At 38.8% G+C, this 22,565-nt stretch overlaps 1 protein-coding gene across 3 annotated transcripts in view; it reads left to right on the top strand.

The window, feature by feature from the left end:
* LOC124152133 overlaps positions 1-21,776 on the top strand; it is a 55,610-nt gene extending 33,834 nt beyond the window's left edge. For all 3 annotated transcript variants that reach the window (XM_046524910.2, XM_046524921.2, XM_046524927.2), the window contains exons 3-7: positions 7,045-9,706; positions 10,095-10,207; positions 11,889-12,041; positions 17,859-18,041; positions 18,594-21,776. In XM_046524910.2, coding sequence (XP_046380866.2) covers positions 7,045-9,706; positions 10,095-10,207; positions 11,889-12,041; positions 17,859-18,041; positions 18,594-18,764 — 3,282 coding nt within the window. In that variant the 3' untranslated portion in view covers positions 18,765-21,776. The remainder of the gene's footprint in view (positions 1-7,044; positions 9,707-10,094; positions 10,208-11,888; positions 12,042-17,858; positions 18,042-18,593) is intronic.
* The last annotated feature ends 789 nt before the right edge of the window (positions 21,777-22,565 follow it).

Here is a 22,565-nt window from a genome sequence, read left to right as displayed (position 1 = left end):
CTTTTATGTCTCAATCAATCATATACACAAACTCATATTGACATTAAACATTACAGAATTACTAGTGACAGACTACTAATACTACTACTGAGCACTGAGCTTCAATTACTGCAGCATGATGAAAAGCCCATTGTTGAAGAGCCTCACAATTTGCCAGTTTACCACTAGCATTAAAGGTTAAGGTTGAAAATGTAGGCCAAAATAAACTCCTTTGTTCAGTGATGTGTAAACTTGGAAGACTATTTGTTTACTAAGTTTGTTCAACAAACTACAAACTCATTTTATGTAAAACAGAGCAGATCCTGAGTGCCTGGATGGGACTTTTTTCACTTTCCACAAGTTTTTGTAGATGTCAGAGTGAAATAAGACACTATTTCTTGATTGATATGTTTACAAGTTCAGTCACACTGAGTTTGGTAGTAGATGCCAACTTTTTCAGGGTTATCAGACTTCTTGCACAATGGAAGTAAAACGAACATTTACAACTTGGGACAGTAAATGTACATGTGAATATTTCTGAGTAAATACTTTCCGGGCTTTTTCCATACATACACGTTTATATTATGGGTACAATTAGCATTTATTTCTTGTTTGTGAAACTACCATCTTCAGAAGGGAACGTTATGTGAAGTGAAACCTGTCTGCATGAAGAAATCCAAGATGGCCGAAGGCTACGTCTGGTGATTCAAACTGTGATATGCTATAAGACTGATCCAAATACAATGACAGGCAACAATAGAAGGATGTTTGCTAGCCACCATTGCATAACATATATCCACCCATTAATGCTTCTTTTCCCCCCTTGTCAAAAGAAATTTATCTTGACAAAACCACAGGAATCCTGACAATTGTTGAAAAGGGGACTTACTTGGTGGAGCTTTTGGGAAACGGAGTATTCTTGTATGTAGCCTTCTTAGTGTAACGAGGGAGTTTTTGTGATAAATAGGGATTTGATGATCAGGAAATGATCTTGTCTGCCATTAGGGTTAACCTTTCACACATTATTTTGGAGCATAAGTGATTAAGTGATTCTTACATGGCAGTTAAGGTGATGCCGAGATTTAGCAGGGCTGAAATTTGGTAATATAGAATTAAGCTTGTCAATGAATGAAATTGGACATGAAGTTTAATGGGTGTCTGTAATCCACTTTCCTGTATGCTTTGTGCCAAGTGGATGTGTTGTGTGATAACAGATGGATTTTATACAGAGAATATTTCACAGAATGTATGTTTAGATATGTTGTGACATGGCTTGCAACAGACACAAGGTATAGATCATAAACGTGTGCTTTTATGTGCTGAAGCTATACCATCTGTGACATTTTTAGTGCAGAAGAAAGGAGATTTTTTTGGAATTGCTTCCTGTTGTACTGCAGTTTGCAATCCATCATGTTATGACAGCAAAACAAGTGCAAATGTTGGCGAAGAAACTTTATGTAAATTTGTTTGTCCATTTGGCATTTCAGTCCATGAGCAGGTATGAAAATCTTGGCGTTCTGGTGATTTAATAAACCGTAAAGCTTTTTTGTTGTTTTTTTTACAAAAAATGGCTATCCCAAAAGTGTTATACTGTGAAACCCTGTTAATCTGGACAGTGCAGTTCCCTGTGGAATTGTCTGGATTATGAAGTGTCCAGATTAACAAATCACTGGTAAAGTCAGGGCTCTACCAGGGCTTTCTGACCATTACAGCATGTTACTGTTCATATTGGGTGTTGATAGTTTTTACTCACTAGGGTTCAGTCTATAATGGTTATTTTTACATTGAGTCTAATTTTTAAAAAATATGTCTAATTAACAATCAGTGAGATCATTTATGCATTTTTCGCTGCAGTAGAGTTCATGTATGTGATATGTGATGCCTGTCAATAAAGATCCATTAAGAAATACAAGTGGCACATTGAAAAGCATAAAAAGGATAAGTGTTGTTACAGAAGCAACTCAAAATGAATTGGGTAATGGGGATTTATTTTGCGTATTTTACGCAGGTAATCTTACCTGGAGCTCTGTATCGTGATGTTCCTTTGCATGTAAACCTTTCAAACAGTGATCACTTAAAAGGCAAGTTTCTTTTTATATCGTTTGGTGTGATATTTCCATACATTAACTTAGTTTTCAATACATGAACTTTGAAAAGTTCACATGTCAGCCAACGTAAACATGGCCATTAAAACAAAAGAACTTGAGGTGAAAATGTTAATTTTGACCGAAAAAGATAGACCTGTAAAACGGTGAAATGAGCGTGTTGGTTATCAGCTGATACTGGGCAGGTGTGGATGACAGCGAACCAGGTACCAGAGACGGACAGGGCCTGGAGGGACTGGCCGAGTTAATCTGGTGATATCACCAGCGCCTCCTGGCCCAGTCTGCACCAGATGGAACTTCCGGAATTGATTTCCCCTACAAATGAATAAGCTGTTAGATTTTATTATTTGCGATGCAAATGTAATATTGAGGGTGGTGATATGGTTTAATGAAATGATGGTTTGAAAATTTGGGACTGAAATTTGATTTGTTTTATTATATTAGTTTGAATTTCGTACTGCTGGTAGTATCATGAATATTGTTTGGAATCTGGAATTGTGTTTTAGATGGTCTCATACCTTCTGGAATATTGGTCACACAGGAATGGTCGTAGATGTGTCATGGAATGTAGGATAATGCCAAGTGGCCTGGAAATATTTTTGCAAACAAAATGGTGGTCTGTCTTACTGGCCCTGAATCATATTATTTCCGCCCAGCCCGTACTGGGATGTTACAGCCTTAAATGAAGCAAGTCTAGATTTTCCACAGGTTCAACTGCAATCTCACTGGTACCTGTGACGATCCAGGTTACAATAGGTCTTCAGCAACCCATGTTTGTTGTTTAAGGCGACTAACGGGATCAGGTGGTCAGGCTCACTGACTTGGTTGATGCATGTCATCGTATCCAAATTGTGTAGATCAATGCTCTTGATGTCAATCACTGGATTATCCAGATTCAATTATTTACAGACCATCATTTAATAGGAATATTGCGGCGTTAAACAACAAACAAATAAAAACCTGTCTTACTGGAGATTTTTGTTAATTTAAATGTAGTTATTATGAGTTTTCGAGACTAAGCGTTTGTCAACAACAGATGGCTAAAGAGGTTGTTAGTAGTACACTGGTATTGCGAATGTGAAAAGCAACAAACATCAACAGGTACAATGAATACGACAGTTTGACAGGCACCTCCACTATCTTACATGGCAGTTTACCTGGAATTATTTGTGGACCATGGTGGTTAGCTCAGTCTAAAGTGCCACAATTTGCTGTGCAGAGTTATGTCCCTTAGGCATGCCAGGAACCTATGATCATGTGTTCCCCCAATTTGCCTGCCATGTTCTGTAGATTCAAGTTTCCTGTCACTGAAATTTTTATTCCAAAGAATGTGTGCAAATACTTTCAATGAAAAAAAACGTAAATTAGCTTATTTTTCCTTTTACTTATTTCTATGCCAAACTGTCAAGATTCAGGAGGCAAAAACAATAATTCAAATGTCACCACTAATTTGATTTCAATTTCAAAGAAAAGTGATGTAAAGTTAAAAAACAGGAATTCTGAAAGTTACTTTGAAACTGTTTTTGACTTTAAGTCAACTTGTTAGCTCTTAAGAGATAATAATACTTTTAACAAAGGTAGTATCTAGGAAAATAACTTTTGTAAAATTGTATTTTGGATCTTAAAATGATGTTGGCCAGGGCTGCATTCCACAGAGTGACCTCAGCTCTACCACGATCGAAAGACTGTGATAAAGTATAGGAGTTACGATCACCTTAATGCTAAGATTGCTTTATGGAATGGGGCCCTGGCTGTACAAAAAGATTCATCATTGATTGGGAAAGTTGAGTCAAGTAGGAAAGTTTCTTCTCATGACAATAGTCTGTTTCATCTTGACACTGACATGGCAGAATGATGTAATGTTTGTCAGTTACATCTCTACTGTTCAAACCACATTATCTGTCCACAGGGCTTGTGACCGCAAATCACATTGCCTATATCTGGAGTGGTAGTGAACGAGGTCTGATTATGGAAACCTATGCAATAATGCAGCAGCTGATCACTCAACACACTTGTACCATTCATTCAAACCTTGTCATCACATGGCCTCGCAACAAACGGGTTGCTGTCTGTTAGGCCGACTTGAAGTATTTAGCTTGCTTTCGCCATAATCCCGAATTTGTTGGGAAACATACACAATAGTCTTGTTGGTGTCAGCTTAGAATCTCAGATTATGACTGACATTAACATTTGTCAATTTCAGTAGGGGATTTAATCTGTGGGAATAAAGCTTGCTCTGTGTTATGGGAATGAAATGGATTGGGCTTTGAAACTGATGTCGATTTCTAGATTATGATGTATATGAAAACTATGAATTATCATGGAAAGCGGCTGCTGTTTATTTATACTACTTAAAAAAAGTTAGGGACCACCCATTTCTTTCATATTACTATAGTTAATCTGTCATTACAGAATAACTATAGCAAAATGAAAGGATCAGGCTGTTGTAGGTTGTTTTTAAAGTAGAATCATTTCTTTCAAATTTGTGTTGGGTTTATGGGGGACATGGCTGTTTTAATGTATGTTACAAAGTGTATTTCTTTGGCTTTTTTATTATTAGTTTTATCTTTTTTCAATATGACTGTCGGGCAGATGGGTAGCCTAGTGGTTAAAGCATTCGCTCGTCATGACAAAGACCGGGGTTGGATTCCCGACATGGGCACAATGTCTGAAGCCCTTTTCAGGTGTCCCCCACAGTGATATTGCTGGAATATTGCTAAAAGCGGCGTAAAACATACTCACTCAATTTCACCAGGTCAACACCTATTCAAAATACCACAGAAGTTTTCTGAAATCTTCGACATCACATTGCAATACTCAGTAGATGATATCAGAACAACCTAGTAGAGAACTATCCTTTCAGCATAAATGAATTTGCCTGAACTGACAAATGTAATTTGGCGTACAAAAAGCAAGCCTAAAAGGTTAAACAAAAATTAAACATTCATACTGCTTCCCTGCATTTCAAGGTAATTTACAAATTTCTACATAGTTGCGTTAATTCTGCACCTTGGACTTGTCGAATTTAAGATTCTGTGTTACCTGATTAAAATTTAATTTGACTTTGTTCTTGACTTGAAATTTGAGTAATTGGAACCCTTCAATTCTTTTGGACTGCTAATAGAAACCTCCCTGACAAACTAGTGTTCATTAATGATTTAGGAGGCATTAGTTGATAATTGAAAGAATTGAAGTGTGACGTTTTCAGAAGGAGAAAATCATGTATTGTGTTTTCGACAAATATTTATTTGTAAGGTATGGCTTTAAATCATTTTTTATTTCATTAAAATTAATTCAAAATATTAAGCATTGCAGTTACAGTTCTTCACATGTTATAACAACTGGTGAATTAATCAGAATTTGTTCGGAAATTTCACGAATCTAATCAAGAACTGCGTGAACTCGTCGTTTCACTGGATAAACTTTTAAGAAGATTTATGAATTCTCACACCACATGTGCTCGTTTTGCACTCAAGGCTGAATGTATGAATAGCAAAACATGCCTTTTAATGGTCAAACATACAACATGGCCAGGATGCTCGTAAATAATCCCTGGCCCCGCCTGAAAAGTGACCGTTCACCGGGCAAGTTTTCCGACAAACATGTTTCAAGAACACATAACATGCGAAACAGGAGGAAGCTCATTAATTATGAGGAAAATATAATTTTGAGATTTCTTTTAATATGAGGGCGAGGTCAAGAGATGTTAAAATGTACAATGTTTTCTGTCAGCCATTTTGACAGATGTTGAGGAGGAAACAGCTCTCCAATTTGAAATATGATTTTTAGTTAGCCGATAGCACAATATTATCTAGACAATGAAAGAATCGGAGGTGTTCTGTCTCGAGGTATTTGCATTTCATTTTGAATTTATTCTTATAGGGATAAATATCTCTTTGTTTATTTTCTTTTTGTTGACATGTCTGTAGTTTGCCATATGCATTTGGAATATATATTTATTGGCAATGACTGTCATATTTATTTTGTCAATTTGTTAATGCACATTTGCACATTCTCAATATGTTAAACTTTATGAGGTTTTCAGATTGGATATGTAATTTTGATCATATTTTCTCATATTCTGCTTGGTTTGAAAATTGGGAGGGAAATCCATGTTAATCAATCAACTTTATTTTTGTCCCAGAAAGTTTCAAAATTTGTAGCTGAAAGGTTCATGGTGTTTTGCCTTATCTGTACGCTGTGTTAATTTCAATCAAGTCAGTACCATTAGTTCTTGGGTTAGTTAGCTGTTTTATCTGAACATGGAGCCGAGCCTGACGCCACTGTGGTTCAGTTAGTGTACTGAATCAAGTGTCTCCTTCTTATTAATTGTGCCAATTATTTTCATTGCCGTAATCAATTATATATTTTACACACTTTTTGTTGTGGTAAGTAAGTCAATAGGCACTCTCTCCTGTTGTCGAAGTACATTCAGGTTTCTTTGGCGTGTGTGATGGTTGCGGAGGGGAATGATTGATGTTTGTTTCAGTGGGCTGTTTAGAGGTATGATTTGTAGTTTGGGTTCATAATCTTAGCAAGTGAGTGACTTTTGTTTAACTGCTTATTCAACACTATCTCAGCCGCATGGACTATATCCTCATGAAGATCGGGGTTGGAATAGGTCTATAGCAACCCATGCTTCCCGTAAGAGGCAACTAACAGGATCAGGTGGTTAGGCTTGCTGATTTGGTTGATGCATGTCATCGATCCCCAATGAGAAGATCAATGCACATGGTGTTAATCACTGGATTGTCTGCTCCAGACTTGATTATTTACAGACTGCCATCATGAAGCTGGAATATGCTGAGTGCAGCATTAAACAACATACAACAACACATTGACTATCGAACAGATTGATACATACTAAATAGAATGTGCATTTGGTTTTAGTATGAAAATATTTCTTATTTTGGAGTGCCTTTGATGATTCAGTTGCTTATTCAGTTATTTATTGTTGCAGCTCATGGAGTACCGAGAGGCTCCGCCAAGTCCGTCGGCATCCAGTGCCTCAGCGCTGGAACCGGAGGGACTGGGGTCTCCAACCACCCCGTCATCCCCTGTCCCCCAACCTGTGGATGACGAGAGACTCCCCAACGAACTGCTGGATGAGATCTGTGAGGACATCGGGATGAAGGAAGGGATGGAGCTGGACTTTGTGGAGTTCCTCATGGAACAGGACATGCCCGACCCACATTCATATATGACACCAGAAGCCATCATGAACAGTAGTAGCTTCAGCTCTGGATCTCAGACCTCGATCTCGACAGTCAAACAGGTCTCAAGTGGATTGAGAATGGAGAACTGGGGACGGCCTCTGAGCAGTCCGGTGGTGATGTCCTCGACAGTGACGTCTGGAACATCAACCGTTGTGTCCAGCGGTGCCAACTCGCCAGTCAGTAAACGCTTCCATCCATCTACCTCGGGAGAGTCGAGTCCCACCAAGTCCACTGCTCCTCCTCTTCCACAATCACCACATGTTCTGCCCTCTCAAGTGTTCAAAATGCCACAGACTCCCCCAACGCCAAAACGTCCGTTATCGTCTGGTAATGCTGGTCGCCAGTCTCCCAGCGTCCTGCCACCGTCCAGTCATTGTGATGATTCTTCAAGTCGAGACACGGTGCCCTTGTCACATTGTCCCATGACACCAAGCAAAACTAGGTGCTACTCCCCCAAACCAAATCTGCCTTCATGTAGTCAGCAGTCCCCACTGCATCAAAAACATATTCCTCAGTCACCGAACTCACTTCCCTGCCATCAGCCCGGTACTTTGCACTATGGCCAGTCACATCAAATAGGCTCAAATAGGGCTCCCTCTATGCAAAAGTCTGCCACGGCTACAAACTACCAAAGATTGGGCAAACCAGCCCCACCTGTTGTGAATGTGCAGAATATGCAACACCTAAGAATGATGAACCCAAAGGCTGCACACACAAATGTTCAAGGTTGTGACTCTTTGACAGTACAAACAAACACTCAGTATGGTCGGTCGTTGGATTCTCTGGACCAAGGCTACTTCTCCGGTGACACCGGTAGTGTGAGGAGCTATGGTTCCAACATGTCCATGGGTAGTGCTGATCAAATGCATGTAAAGACTGAGGATGTGTCATCAATGATCCCATCTATACAACAATCAAACTCTGTGCAGCCGCCTCGTGTGGCAACAGTCGGACATGTTCAAATGCCACCAATGCCAGCCATACCACAGAAATCGGTTCACTTTGCTGACATACCCGGGTCTGAGACTGGGTCTGAGTGCCAAAACCAGCAAGGTGTGGACTATAACGGTGGTTTTAATTCCGAATGTGGTTTCGACCTCGATCAGGAGTTCCGAGAAAATTCACAAAAATCCAAAATTCTTCCTCGTATCTCAGCAAGCATGAAGTCTGAAGTAGCTCCATACACTGTTCCGGGAGGAAGCCCTTATGATTTCTCCAATAGGAGTAGTTGTGGAGTTAACCCGGGCAGTCGGCCAGGCAGTGGGGGGAGCCCTGCTGTCAACATTCAGCAGTTTGACTTTTCTGGCAAGGGTCAAGAGAATAACATGTACTATGTAGACAATAATCAAAACATGTTGAGGGTGGAGACAGGTGACTTTAACCAAATGGGGGCGTACCAGCAGAATCAAACGTATGCACAGCAGATGAACGCATACCGGGGGATGTCTGTGACTGACTCTATGAAGGCGTCATCAATGGCACAACTTCAACAGCAAAACGAAATGTACCGAAACCAGATGTCTTTGCAGTCTGGTAACTATGACAATAGCTGCTCTGTGGCAGGCTTGAACCAAGGAGCTAACCGTATGATGGGGGCAAACCAGGTTGCTGGAACATACAACCAGCAACAAGCACAGCAAGGTTCTTCTAGCAACCAGCAACAGTTCAATCAACCTCCTAGTTCTTGTAGCACACCAAGAATACACACCCAAGCCAATAGCACAGTCACGGGACCTTATGGCACAATGCCCTCAACGTCAGGGTATGATCATGGCATGTACAACAATGGCAGTCAGACACCGTCACGGAACATGCATCCACAAATGTACCAAGGACAACAACAGCAACAGCAGCAGCAGCAGCATGCTGGGAACATGGGACCAGGGACACCTCAGCCCTGGTCAAACCAGGGAACCGCTGCTCCCCAGACCCCCCAGAACATGCAGGATCTCTCCCACATGAAACAGACTCCCCAAAACCCCATGCAACAAATGATGCCCCCATCGACACCCCAGAACCCACAGTGCTCTCAAAACATGCAATCTGGGGCGTCACCAATGGTACCATGCACTATACCAAATTGCCAGAGTTGCAAGACGGGTTCGCCGCACCGGCCGCCCATGCTTGCTTCTCAACAGACTTTTATACAGCATCTTATAACGGATCGCTCGAATGCGTTCAGGTCACATCCGCTGTTCCCTCTATTGCGGGACTTGATAATTGCTGACATGAACTTTGCTTCTCCTTCGTTCCCATATCAGCTAATTAGCAACTTGCCAGCCGAGTTTGACAAACTTTTACAGAACTTTTTACATCGGAATCCCCCCACTGGAAATTATCAGGGCAACTTTGCCGTAGAAAGTGTCATAATGGATGCCCTCCGATATGCTCACCAGTGCTTAATAGGTAAGTCAAAAGAAGAATTGGACTTTTTGCATTTTGGTAGCCATAATTTATCAACAAAGGAGTTTTCATGTGGAGTGCTAATTGAAAAGAAATTACTGTTTGATCGGCTAATAATAACTTACATAAACTGCTTGTTTTTTCTACACATTCATAGCAGTGTACTTTGAAAACAAACAGTAAGGTCGACTGATAATTCTTTGTTTGGAGCAGAATTTTTGAAGAATACATCATTTAGATGAGTTTTTTAACAAATGAGTACCACATCTTGTAGCATATGTGAAAAACAAATACGATATCTTTCAGGATTTATGGGTCCTGATTATCATACCAATAATGACGAAACAGTTTGAAACATGTATCTTGTAACAGTTATTTCAATTGTTTTCAGAGAAAATCCGTGTTCGCCAGGAACAAGACAAGCACACGAAAGCCACATCCAAATCACTCAGTGCTATTGAAGAGTTTTGTGAGAAGTTTGATCGAGCTGTTCGCAACAGTATTGTAAGTTCATTCATAATTAACAACTTAGTAACAGGCACAGTCTCCGATTTTTCACCATTTAAAAAAAAAAACAAGCCATGGAGCGACTGTAAACACCTAGTGTGAAAGAGTGGAAATTGGAATTCCATGTGGCCATTTTTTCTCTCAACAGATCTTAACTGACAGGGCTTTTTGAGAAATGCTAGTGCAGTCTTATATCAGATTCTTCATCGAAAACCCAAAACGTGAAGCATGATACTGTATGAATGGAATGATAAGCCATCCATGTGGTGTACATAGTTGAGTTAAAAATTAGGAATAGGATTTCAATAAGATTGGAATCGGATTCTTGAGTGCGAAATATTTCCCGGGCGAGACTTTATTCGCTCATTGCTGTCAATTTTACGTTAACCTAGTGGATCTCCTATCTCTGACACTGCTAGGGAACAAGTATATTTATGACTCAGTGATTGTACCAGTGTACAGGAAGGTCTACAGAATGATTTATTGTCCAACTTCCTGAGCCGTTTGCTTCATCACAACATTTTAAAGTATTCAAAGCGCAAAGATTATTTGGAATTTTATTAATATGAAATATGATGAACAAAAAAAGGGATCATGAATTTTTTTTATCAGCATGTAAGTCATGGATTTATACAATATTGCACTTATCTCTTAACCATATTAAGTTTGGTCACTGTAGTGCTTGGTGTGAGTTATCTCACGGTCGCCAAGAGTGACTGCCATTAGCTGTCTGTCGCTAAGTTAAAATTGAGTTGTGGCAAGCTCAGTCAAGATGATTGCAAACATAGTCAAGTAACCATACACTGTTACCTATGAACGCTGATAAACTGTAATCAGATTAGGTGAGTGGGCGGATTAACGGAAGGTAATCATAGACGGGCCCTTAATCTCCCCTTGGGTACAACATGATCGCCCCACCCCCACAGGGGGCCAGCCACCTCGTGTATTCATGCTTATCAGGGGGAGAAGAAAGTGTAGATTAAATGTAGACTGTTGCTTGAACTGTAATGCCCTTAAAATCATATCACACCCAAGTGTCCTAACACTTAACCTGGCTGGATCAGGTTTGTTGATTTGTGGCTACATCCACTGCCCCAAATGTGATTTGCCTTTTCTGTTCATGTTGCTAATTTGTCTCTTGGTTTTTTTTGTAATGATGGGAAAAAAGCTTTGCATTTTCTAATTTTATGTTGATTTGATTGGATTGGAGGTAGTTGACTTTGGAGAAAACAGGTCGTAGTTAACGTTCCATAGTTTATTCAACAATGTTTAGAAATGTTATTTCCCTGTACAATATGGATACATTGTGTGAAACATCTGGCAACTTTTTATATAACTAGGACAAGTTTATTTTTCTTCATTTTAATGGTGTACGGGTGGCCCAGTTGTCTGAGGCGCTGCATTTTGCTGTGCGGAGTTCGAATCCCGGTTCGCCCAAATTATGTTTCTTGGTCTGTCAGCACCATGCACGTGCTTGTGGGTTCCGCAAACGCAGTAAACACCTGAGACCAGCATTACTTCATGCTTTCTTCCCATGATAAGCTGACGCAAATTGATATAACTGGAATACAGCTCACTTGTTTGTTTTTGCTTCTGTCATTTGTTACCCTAGATGAAAATGATTTTGAATATTTATAGTACTACTTTTATTTTGATTATGAATATTATTTATTTACAGCCAGAACAATCAGCATCAGTAAACCATGGCAATCCCATGATGCTCAGCTCTGGGCAAATGGGCGGGACTCAAATGGCAGCTGGGCCAATGGGCTCGCTCGGTGTAGGCCAGGTAGTCAAAGATCCCAAATATGGCATGATGGATCCATCAATGGTAAGCAGAAATTGAAACCGAATTGTTCTTTTTGACTTGTTACCTGTTGTTTAGGTATTGAATGTGGATAATTTGCAAACAAGGCATTGATGGTGTTAAGTTGATGATCATGAATGGATGAAGAGTATATGACCTTTCAGAATTGCAGTTGATGTGAATTAAAGGGCAAATTGATACTGTGAACTTTTGCGGCATATTGAAAAGGTGAACTTCGCCACAGGGTGAAGACGTAAAGGGCATCTGCAGCGTTAAAAGGGCTAGTTCCATCTGGCAGAAAATCATGGTTTATCTCCTTGGTGATATGACTGTTGCTGATGTTGTTCAGTTAATCCATTCAGTTATTTCTCATTCTCCACGCACAAGGATTGAACACACTCCTCCGTCTCTTTCCTCCTCCTCCTCCTCCTCCTCCTCCTCCTCCTCCTCCCCTCCTCCTTCCATGTGCCAGGACACGCAGAATATCCCTTTCAAATGTTGAGTAGTATAGTATATATGGGAGTTGTGGTACAGGCTGGGAGGCTCAATGAAGTCAGGTCTCATCAAGTGCGGGTGGGACTACGTGCCACCATCACTGATCGTATGTACCTATCTGGAACAATACCTGTATATACCCAAGCCTCCCAAGCCTCTCCAACATAGAATGGAACACCAAATCCCCATTGCATATACAAATAAGTGTGTTATCATAATCCCTTTTGCATATATGTCTGACACAGTGGCTGTGTCAGGTCCAGGGATCAGGAAACCATAGACTAGGTCCTGGGGAGGCAGTTGGCTTTAAGGCATCCAACATTTCATAGTAATATTGCTACATGTCAATAATATTGCTACAGGTCAGTTATATTGCTACAGGTCAGTAATATTGCTACAGGTCAGTAATATTGCTACAGGTCAGTAATATTGCTACAGATCAGTAATATTGCTACATGTCAGTAATATTGCTACATGTCAATAATATTGCTACATGTCATAGTAATATTGCTACATGTCATAGTAATATTGCTACACGTCAATAATATTGCTACAGATCAGTAATATTGCTACATGTCAGTAATATTGCTACTTGTCATAGTAATATTGCTACATGTCATAGTAATATTGCTACATGTCATAGTAATATTGCTACATGTCAGTAATATTACTACATGTCAGTAATATTGCTACATGTCATAGTAATATTGCTACAGATCAATAATATTGCTACATGTCATAGTAATATTGCTACGTGTCAGTAATATTACTACATGTCATAGTAATATTGCTACAGATCAGTAATATCGCTACTTGTCATTGTAATTCCTAAACACCATGTTAATATTTATGCACATAGCAGCATTACTGAGGCATCAAAGCTTATCTCCCAAATACTACCAAAAACTAAAAAAATGCTCAGTATTTTAAAGCAAAGCCACACATTTTTTATTTGAAGTTTCATCATCATATTCAACAATAAAACTTGTTTTTAAATCTGCAACTATTTTGGAGATGCCCCCCAATATCTTGCCAAGCCCCCTGGCAGGCCTTTGTTTAATCTTGGCTTTGTGCACAACAAAAATGTTCCTGTCACTTTCCTAAATGTGTCGAATATTGACCCCTACTGAACATGTCAACACAGTTTGTCTTGTTGCGTTGGCAAATAAGTTCTATTTTCATCCCCCACATAATGTTCACAGTTCACTGTTGGCTGTGTTTTCTGACTGGATAAATAACTGGTTTGTTGCAACCTTGCTCCCTTAAATATCTTGGAGAGGTCCGTTTGGAAGCTGTGTGCCTTCTAATGATGAAAGAATTCCAATCTCCCATCTATTTTAAACACTTTTGTTTGTCCCTTTCCCACGCATTTTCTCATAACAGTTTTGTCATATCTATTTCACTAAATTACTTGAGGATTATTTATTTTAAAGTTGGTTATATTTGAAATGTATTCTGACTCATGAATAATTATTGCTATTTCTTTCTAAGAAGTGACACTTTATTCTCATACACTTGCGGAGTTTGAAATACATTCTCATTAAGACTGTTTGCAAAGTCAACCCTACTGACAAAAAACTGTTTGAACCTTGTTAGGGTTCAAATCAGATTTTTTTTTAGATGCTCTTTCTCAGCATAGGAATTTTCCTTAATTATTCTACTTAAGATTTACAATTTGAAGATATCTTTTCACTCTATCCAGACATTGTCATTTTGTAAATACAGATTAGAGAGTAGGGTCAGCCTTTTCTAGCCCAACCTCCAGGCTAGCCACCCTTGGTCTAGCCAGGCACTAGTCCTATCATAACCCTCTCCCCATCTATTGTCCCCAGTGAAATACGGGAGGTGGGCTTTGTATGTGAACAAAACCTGTTGAGCTTTATTCAGTGCTCTACACCTATGAATGGGATTTATAGATCCCAATTTGTCAAGGGTTAGGAGTGTCTCGCTGCCCAGGCAAAAGTATCCCATTATCCAGAGTCTGGGGCCCTCCATTCATGAGGTTGACCTCCCTCACAATAGGCCCCCACCCCATCAACCCTAACTGTTAAGGTATTATGTTATGCTTCTTTCTTACTGTCTTTCTTTCTTTCTATCTTTGTATCACAGCCCTTTCTTTCTTTGCTTCCCACCTGTCTCCCCTTTCTCCTTCATCTTTTTTTCCTCTATTCCCTCTTTCCCTCGCTCTCTGAATCCCTGTTTATCGTTCCATTTTTTCCTTCCTCTCTTCCTTACCTTCTTTCCCCATCTTCATATTCCTTCCTCTATCCCTTCCCTTTTTCCCTCGCTCTCTGAATCCGTTTCTTTCCTTTTTTCCTTCCTCTCTTCCCTTCTTTCCTTCCCTTCTATCCCCATCGATCCGCATCTTCATATACCTCCCTCTGTTCCTTCTCTCTTTCCTTCCTCTCTCCCTGAATCCCTATTTATCTTTCCTCTCTCCTTCCCCTCTTCCCTTTTCCTTACCGTCTTATTCTTGCTTCCTCTGAATTCCAGTTTTATCTTTCCCTCTTTCCACTCCCCTTTTCCTTCCCTCTTTCCCCTCCCATCTTTATATTCCTCCCCATCTTCCCTTCAATGCTTTCTCTGAATCCCTATTTCACCTGTCCATTTTCCTTCCTTCGACATCCATTTCTCCCACCTTTGTATCATTAATATGAGTCTAATTCATCCGAAATACCCCCACACAACAGACTGCTACACAGAATACCCAACATTTAGCAGTTCATGCCTCAACACCAAGCTTTAGTTATTTTACCCAACAAAACCAGTTTTTACACTGACACCTCATCAAGCCATGGCAATTTTAATTTGAAATAGGAGGGGGAGCTTATGCAAAGAGGGAGACCTGTCAAAGTCAGGCTTAATACCGAAGTTGAGGAGGGCTGTTATCTCAGACCAAATCACCTCTGTAAGAGTTTGTATGGAAGGTAGCCTGGGGTTTGAAGACAAGGAGAGGGGACAGTTGGCTTAGCTTAGTGTGGGCAAGTGCAGAGCGTAACTACATCCCCATACATCCATGACAGGTTCCAGCCATGTGTGGGGAGTGCGTTATTATAACTGAGAGAACAGTGAAGTAATAAAGTAGAATCTTAGGTTCTTAGTGGATAGATTTAAGTTTCAGTGTTGTATTATGTTTAGAATTCAGTAGCCATGGACTTGAAATCTTATAGTAATCAAGTAATAGTAACATGATTAATCGGTGACTTGGTTGGTAATGTAACGTTCCCCGACATCGTAGATTGTTGCTCACAATATCAGTCACTGGATTGTCTGGTTCAGATTGGGTTATCACATGCCGCCATCATAAAGCTGGAATTTGTGTGACATTAAAAAACAAAGATATGTTTTGAGTGTATTTTCGAAAATTATGCCCTAAATATGTTCAGTGGTATATTGTTTGACCAAAAAGCTTTGCCAAACAATAACCATCCATAGCTGGGATATTACTGAGTTTGGCTTTAAACAGCATGCATGCTCGCACTCAGACACAAACTGATTAACATAACTTCATTGTGGACCAACAGAAAGAAGGTTAGAGGGTTAGAGGACTTTTCATGTTAAGCATTCAATGCAGATGTGTGAATCAGTATGTATTTAATAATCAAAGGGAAGTCTTTCAACATGGCACTCTAGTTTGCAAAGATATCTAAGAAATGGTTTGCCTACTATCAGACCCATGAAGATACGGGTTAGAATAGGTCTTCAGCAACCCATGCTTGTTGTAAGGGGGTGAACGGGATCGAATGGTCAGGCTCGCTGACTTGGTTGATGCGTGTCATCGTATCCCAAATGCATGGATCGATGCTCATGATGTCAATGACTGTATTGTCTTTTCCAGACTTTATTATTTACTGACCAACGTCATATAGCTGGAATATTGCTGAGTGTGGTGTTAAACAACAAACAAAGAGACAAACCTACCTACTATCAAACAGAAGAACATGATTCTCAGCATTCACGATTCTGTCATTTGGGGATTTTCGTACACATCTAGTAAATATGAAACAATTAATGTAGGTGTTGTCGCTTCCTTTTGATTTTTTTGTCTGGTCGGAAATAGGGCTACGGTTGACATGAAGGACACACTGTATTTGTCATTGTGTCTGTACTTGTTTTCATTCTTAACCAATTATGTCCCAAGTTTGCCATTTCACTTTTTACAAGGGAATTCTGTACAAGTCATAAAGTGTCATGAGGGTTGGTATTTCTGCATTTCTGGTCCATAAATCATCAAGTGTTACAGACATCCTATGAGTGGAACTGGTGCTTTTTTTCGCAATTGAGCCTCTTCATTTATTTAGAAAACACTTAAACACTGACACAGTGACAGTTTTAATGGTCCAACTGTCATGAAAGAGGCTAAAAGTAACAAAGCTTGGGCATATGTGGTTGAAATTGCTGTAGAAACAGTTAAAAACTAGTTGTGCGTCATACATGGAGATGGTAAACTGCTAGAGGCAAGGAAGCCAGAGACACTTATATCATTAGTTCATGCATTTGGAACGGCTTTATGGAATCATTGAGAGAAGTACATGCATCCCAACATGCTGGATTGGTTTATGTTTAGCTTACTGAGACACTTACGAGTCTATGCTTTGTAGTACATCAGATGAATTATTCATCAGGATACACCCCTTGTTTTGAAATCTTACAAAGAAACGTGAATATGAACTATGTATAATAGGACTAGACACAATAGTCCGTCAGCCCAAAACTAGTGAAAATCCAGAGCATGACTAGTGAAAATCCAGAGCATGACTAGTGAAAATCCAGAGTGATTGTTTTCTCAAAAATATTGTTTTACATAACTACTTTTTTAAATGATTTGCAAACTAGCTCGTGACCACTGGGGTTTACCTCTGTTTAAAACGATGAAATAGCCACTTCATGTTCAGTTAACTATTAATTTCACATTCACGATATGTTGCAACCTTGATATGTCTCTTCAGATTTTTATTGAGTTGTGATTTTTATATCACATTGGGAAAGTCTTTTGTATTTTCGATGATCAAATTGCCAAAAATAGAAGTGTGAAATTAGGTGAGCACATCTCAAGACGTTTTCTCTATTCAATCCGATCTGAACCCCTTTCCTTTACCAGAAGAAATTATCTTCCTTTCTAATGCTCTCACTTCCTAGGAACTAGAGATTTTATTGTAATTAACTTAGAAATAAAACGCTGTAAAATTCCAGTTTTTTTCCTGAATTGCTCAACAAGCAATGTGGAAAGGAAGGAAAGAAATACCTGGTTCGAATTTAATCATTTTAAGAACGTAGGAGACTGGGGTTTTAAGTTGATGATAATTCAATTAAAAATTTACAATCTCTGAATCAATATTTTCGCAGACTCAGGAAGGATTTATCCCCGCTATGGGTAAAGGGATCGGACTTCCAACTCTTGCGTCACCGCAATTTCGCTCCATTAAGGAGGCCCAAGATGCCCTCAGCGAGGCTGGCAGTGCCATCAGCAACAACAGTAACCATAGCAACAAATCGGAGTCAAAGAAACATCCAAGTCTCCCCAAAGAGGTAATTTTCCAAACTCCCTCATCCAAAAGTTTGAAATTTGTTCGTCGATTGAAACAGAACATTTTCATAGATTGGAAACTCGTAAAGTTTCCATTGTAATTGATTGCCTACGTGAATAGGTTTGTTGATAGTCTGTTTTTATACATTTTTTTAAATGCGACCTTTACATGTTTGTTCTGTAATCTAATTGATAACTTTATTAAGTATGCTTGCTACATTCATGGAATCTACTGAAGCATGGCCTTTGTTGGACATTTTGTCCTATGGGCTGTTTAGTTACAGTTATAATTGGATTGTCACCTTCATTGATATTACAAGGGAATTTGCTTCTGTGTTTATCACAAAGATGTGTCACGCACAATGTTGACATGTTTCCCTTCGAGGGTTGAACGGAGATCTCCCAGTTTACATTATTGACATCAAAGATGTCTTTCGAAAAATGTCTTGAGGACACAAAATGAATTGTAGAAATTGTTTTGAAATAAAAGAAATGACTAGATTTGTTTATGAATATGTTCAAAATTAAATTTATTATTAATTTTTTTTTTTCAGGCTGTGGCAATTATGTTGGAATGGCTCCGAAACCACAAAGACAATCCCTATCCCAATGATGATGAAAAGGCCATGCTTATTAAGCAAACTGGATTGACAATAAACCAGATAAACTATTGGTTCACGAACGCAAGAAGACGCATCTTGCCGAAATGGGCCCAGTGCAAATAGCCCAAACGTCTATGCAAGTGCTGATTCATATGTGCTTTTTGACTTTGGGAAAAAATAGCTATTTTGTGTGATGAAAACTTTCCCTTTTGTGTGGGGAGTGAAGGAACAAAGGTCAACAACGCTGACACTAGAAACTGTTCTCCTGTGGATTAGAAAGTGCTTAAAGGGAGATAACTCTTGACTTTTACTCATGTGCCTTACCAAGGAATTACTGTATGATTCTGTTGTGAGCTGTTTATATGTGCCAAGCTGAAGTTTTTAGTTATAAGCAAACATGCCTTACTCGCTACAACCATGATAACTAAAACTGGCCCTAAAAAAAGATTTTAATCATAATTACAAATTTAAAAAAACAGTGACATGTTAATGATTTTATTAGCATTTTTAATCTGTTGCTATTTTTGGCAAAATCATTCATATTCAGATAAAACTAAAAAATATATACTTAGTCTGGCAGTGATTTTGCTCCGATCAAACAACTTGCGAACAGTTTTTTAACTGCAAAAATATATACCTCTATGAATGAAAAAAATGAACCACAATCTGTAAGCATGTTTACATATATTTTTGCAAATTATTAGTTAGGACATATATATATTTTGTCAGCTTTATCTGTATGAAGATGCATGCACAAGCACCTACAAGTTGATCACTGTGTGTTGTGTCCGACAAATGAATGTGTGTATTTCTGTAATATACGACGTGTAGAATAGCATTATACATATGTATATAGGTATAAATAGTTGACAGTGATGTGACCACGCATTGTCACTGTCGTGTTGACTACTTACTATTCATGTATTGTTATGTATGTATGTACTGCGTTGTGGAATCTATGTACATATCATATTTTATTGTGGAACAAATGTACCAAAAAGAGCTTGAAACAAACCGAACTCTCATCTCATTCTTTTTTAAAAAGGTTGTTCTTTTGTTTGCATACATACTGGTTACTTTTGCATCACCGGAGTATTTTCTTTACTTTTTTCATATTTGCTTTTTTTTACATTTCGACCCCTTATGTTCTAGAATTCATATTTAGAAATACTGTTTCTAGTTGAAACTATACTGTCATTAAGCATCTTTATGAAGTAGGGTTAAGTATTTGACCAAAAATCAACCATGTGAAGATTTTGGGGTTATTTTTTTCATTTGTCCATTGATCATGAGAACGTGGTCTGGCTGTGTACGTCAAACTTTTGGGAATTTTATGCGATATGAAAAAAGCCATTATTGATAACTAATGTAAATTTTCAGATATGGATTGGAATTATGTATTTTGTTTTAGAATTTACCATTATTGGAGGATATTTCAAAAACTGATTATCAGTATGTATGTAAATAACTTTGGTGACAAAGGCGACGACGATGGCGGCGTCCTGCCAGTTCTGTGAGGATTGTTTGCAAACTGTCCGCTATTCTTCTCTTGTCTTTCGTTTCTTTCTACTGTAGATGACACTACACGCTCCACCCACCCACACTGGTTGTTATGTTAATTAGTGACAGGCAAATAGTATCTTGTAATACCAGGCACTTCCGTAGATAAGGACGACAGTATTGAAAGGTTGAAAGTAAATTCTTGTATGGTAATGTATGCTAATGATTGTTGAAGACAGTTTTCAATGCATTTCTTTATAGGATTCTTTGTTACCTAGTATTACAAGATGGTATTTTGCTGTGTTTTAATCTTTACAAGATTGTTATTTATTTATTGGAAAATCTTTAAGTGACTGTATGTCATAAAGGTGAATGTTGTGAAAGTGAGCCTTATATTTATTTTTAAACTGTGCATGGTTTTTTAGCTCAAAGAGTATGGAGTTGCTTAGCATACCATGTGACATTTATGTCAATCACTTCTGTGAAATCAACGAAAAGTATACTGCTGACCCCCACAATGCATTTATTGTTCTATGCAAGTAGTATCTCCTTTAAGAGAATGCCAATAACATCACTTATGAAGTCAAAATGATAGGGGGATATGTCATAAGTATTTTGGATAAAAAAAATTTAATCAACTGAAATTATATCTGTAACAAAGCAATTGAAAATCAACGTCTTGTGTCATTTGATATTTTCATCACAACCGAAAAATTACAAAATAGTTTTGACACATCCCAATAAATGATGTTTGAAGCAGAATGTATATGCTGTGGAAATGTCTTAGTTTGGATCGAGTCAATACTCATTGTTAGATATCACTTTTGTTACACATTTTTTTTACAGTTGCACATTTAAACCAATTACAAGCTTTAAGCAAACTCAACTGCTGTTTAGAAGTCTGTGACTGAATGTCAATTGTATTACAGCAAGTAGTTGAAGGTGCTGGCTCGCTATGCAAAGAACTTTGTTTGTCTTCCACTAAGATCTTGTTTTATCTTAGATCAATTGTCAACATTATTGCGACACTATATTGTTTTTATTTATTCCGACACAAGTGTTTGGAGAAATTTTTCAGTTTTTCAGTTAACCACCTCCATAGGAGTCACATTTCAGAGAAAAAAATGTGGTTTGGTTTTTTTGGAGCCAGTTTGAACAAAAAACTGTTATATGGCAGTGGTTTAAAAGACGATGACACAATTGTCCATGGGTATAAAGAAATAGCTCTGGTGCCATAAAATCGCACCCTCTAATAGAGTTGCATCAACTCTGCTGGGGTTAACTTGAAAAGTTTAACCCTTCAGAGGGTAGGATTTTGTTGCATAATTATTAAAACAATCTTAAATATGCATTGACCATAAAAATGGTGTGCATTATATAAATGGAGTGAAGAACATTCTTGATGCAAACATGATCTTGTAAACAAAATGATCCATCTTAACTGCTCAACAGACAAACACACAGGGTGTATTTTGATATATTTTTTTTTCAAAAACCCCATTTTATGAAAACCACTGTATGAAGCATGAGCCATGTCTGTGTCTTATAAGGAACAATGTCTGAGGATCATTAGTATATTGTTTCATATGTTTCTTATGTGTACATTTTTATAATAAAGGTATATTTTTAAACCTTTACATTAGTTCTTGATGCTTTATCTAAAAACTGGGTGCATTTCCACCATTTCCACCATTTCCACCCATGGCAGCTGGGTGATGGGTGACCCAGTCGGTTAAGGCAGCACAAATTCTGGTGCAGAGATTGGCCAATTTGTTGTGCCAGGATCTGCCGAGTATCCTAATTGTGATCCTTACTCTGTTAGCACCCTGCTCACGGGCTTCACGTAGGTGGCACTTCCTACAAATACTAGTAGCTAACCGAACAAACCGGGATCAGTCCATCAGTGCCAGGTTCTGCCGAGTATCCTAATTGTGATCCTTACTCTGTTAGCACCCTGCTCACGGGCTTCACGTAGGTGGCACTTCCTACAAATACTAGTAGCTAACCGAACAAACCGGGATCAGTCCATCAGTGCCAGGTTCTGCCGAGCATCCTAATTGTGATCCTTACTCTGTTAGCACCCTGCTCACGGGCTTCACCTAGGTGGCACTTCCTACAAATACTAGTAGCTAACCGAACAAACCGGGATTATTCCATCAGTGCCAGGATCTGCCGAGCATCCTAATTGTGATCCTTACTCTGTTAGCACCCTGCTCACCGGCTTCACCTAGGTGGCACTTCCTACAAATACTAGTAGCTGCAATATTACTGATGTGGTGTTACACATAATGTGCATGTTTTTGATGCGCCAAATCAATATATTACCCATGCTGCTTGTGAGCACTCGGTTAGCAGTCACATTACCATCCTACCAGGTACCCATTCACTGCTGGGTGAACAAAGGCATATTCCGAAGTATCTTTT

The sequence above is a fragment of the Haliotis rufescens genome, unplaced genomic scaffold, assembly GCF_023055435.1.
Source record: "Haliotis rufescens isolate VD_foot unplaced genomic scaffold, xgHalRufe1.0.p SCAF_4, whole genome shotgun sequence".
NCBI lineage: Eukaryota > Metazoa > Mollusca > Gastropoda > Lepetellida > Haliotidae > Haliotis > Haliotis rufescens.
Note: the sequence above shows the minus strand (reverse complement) of the source record. Positions and strands in the feature narration are given on the sequence as shown.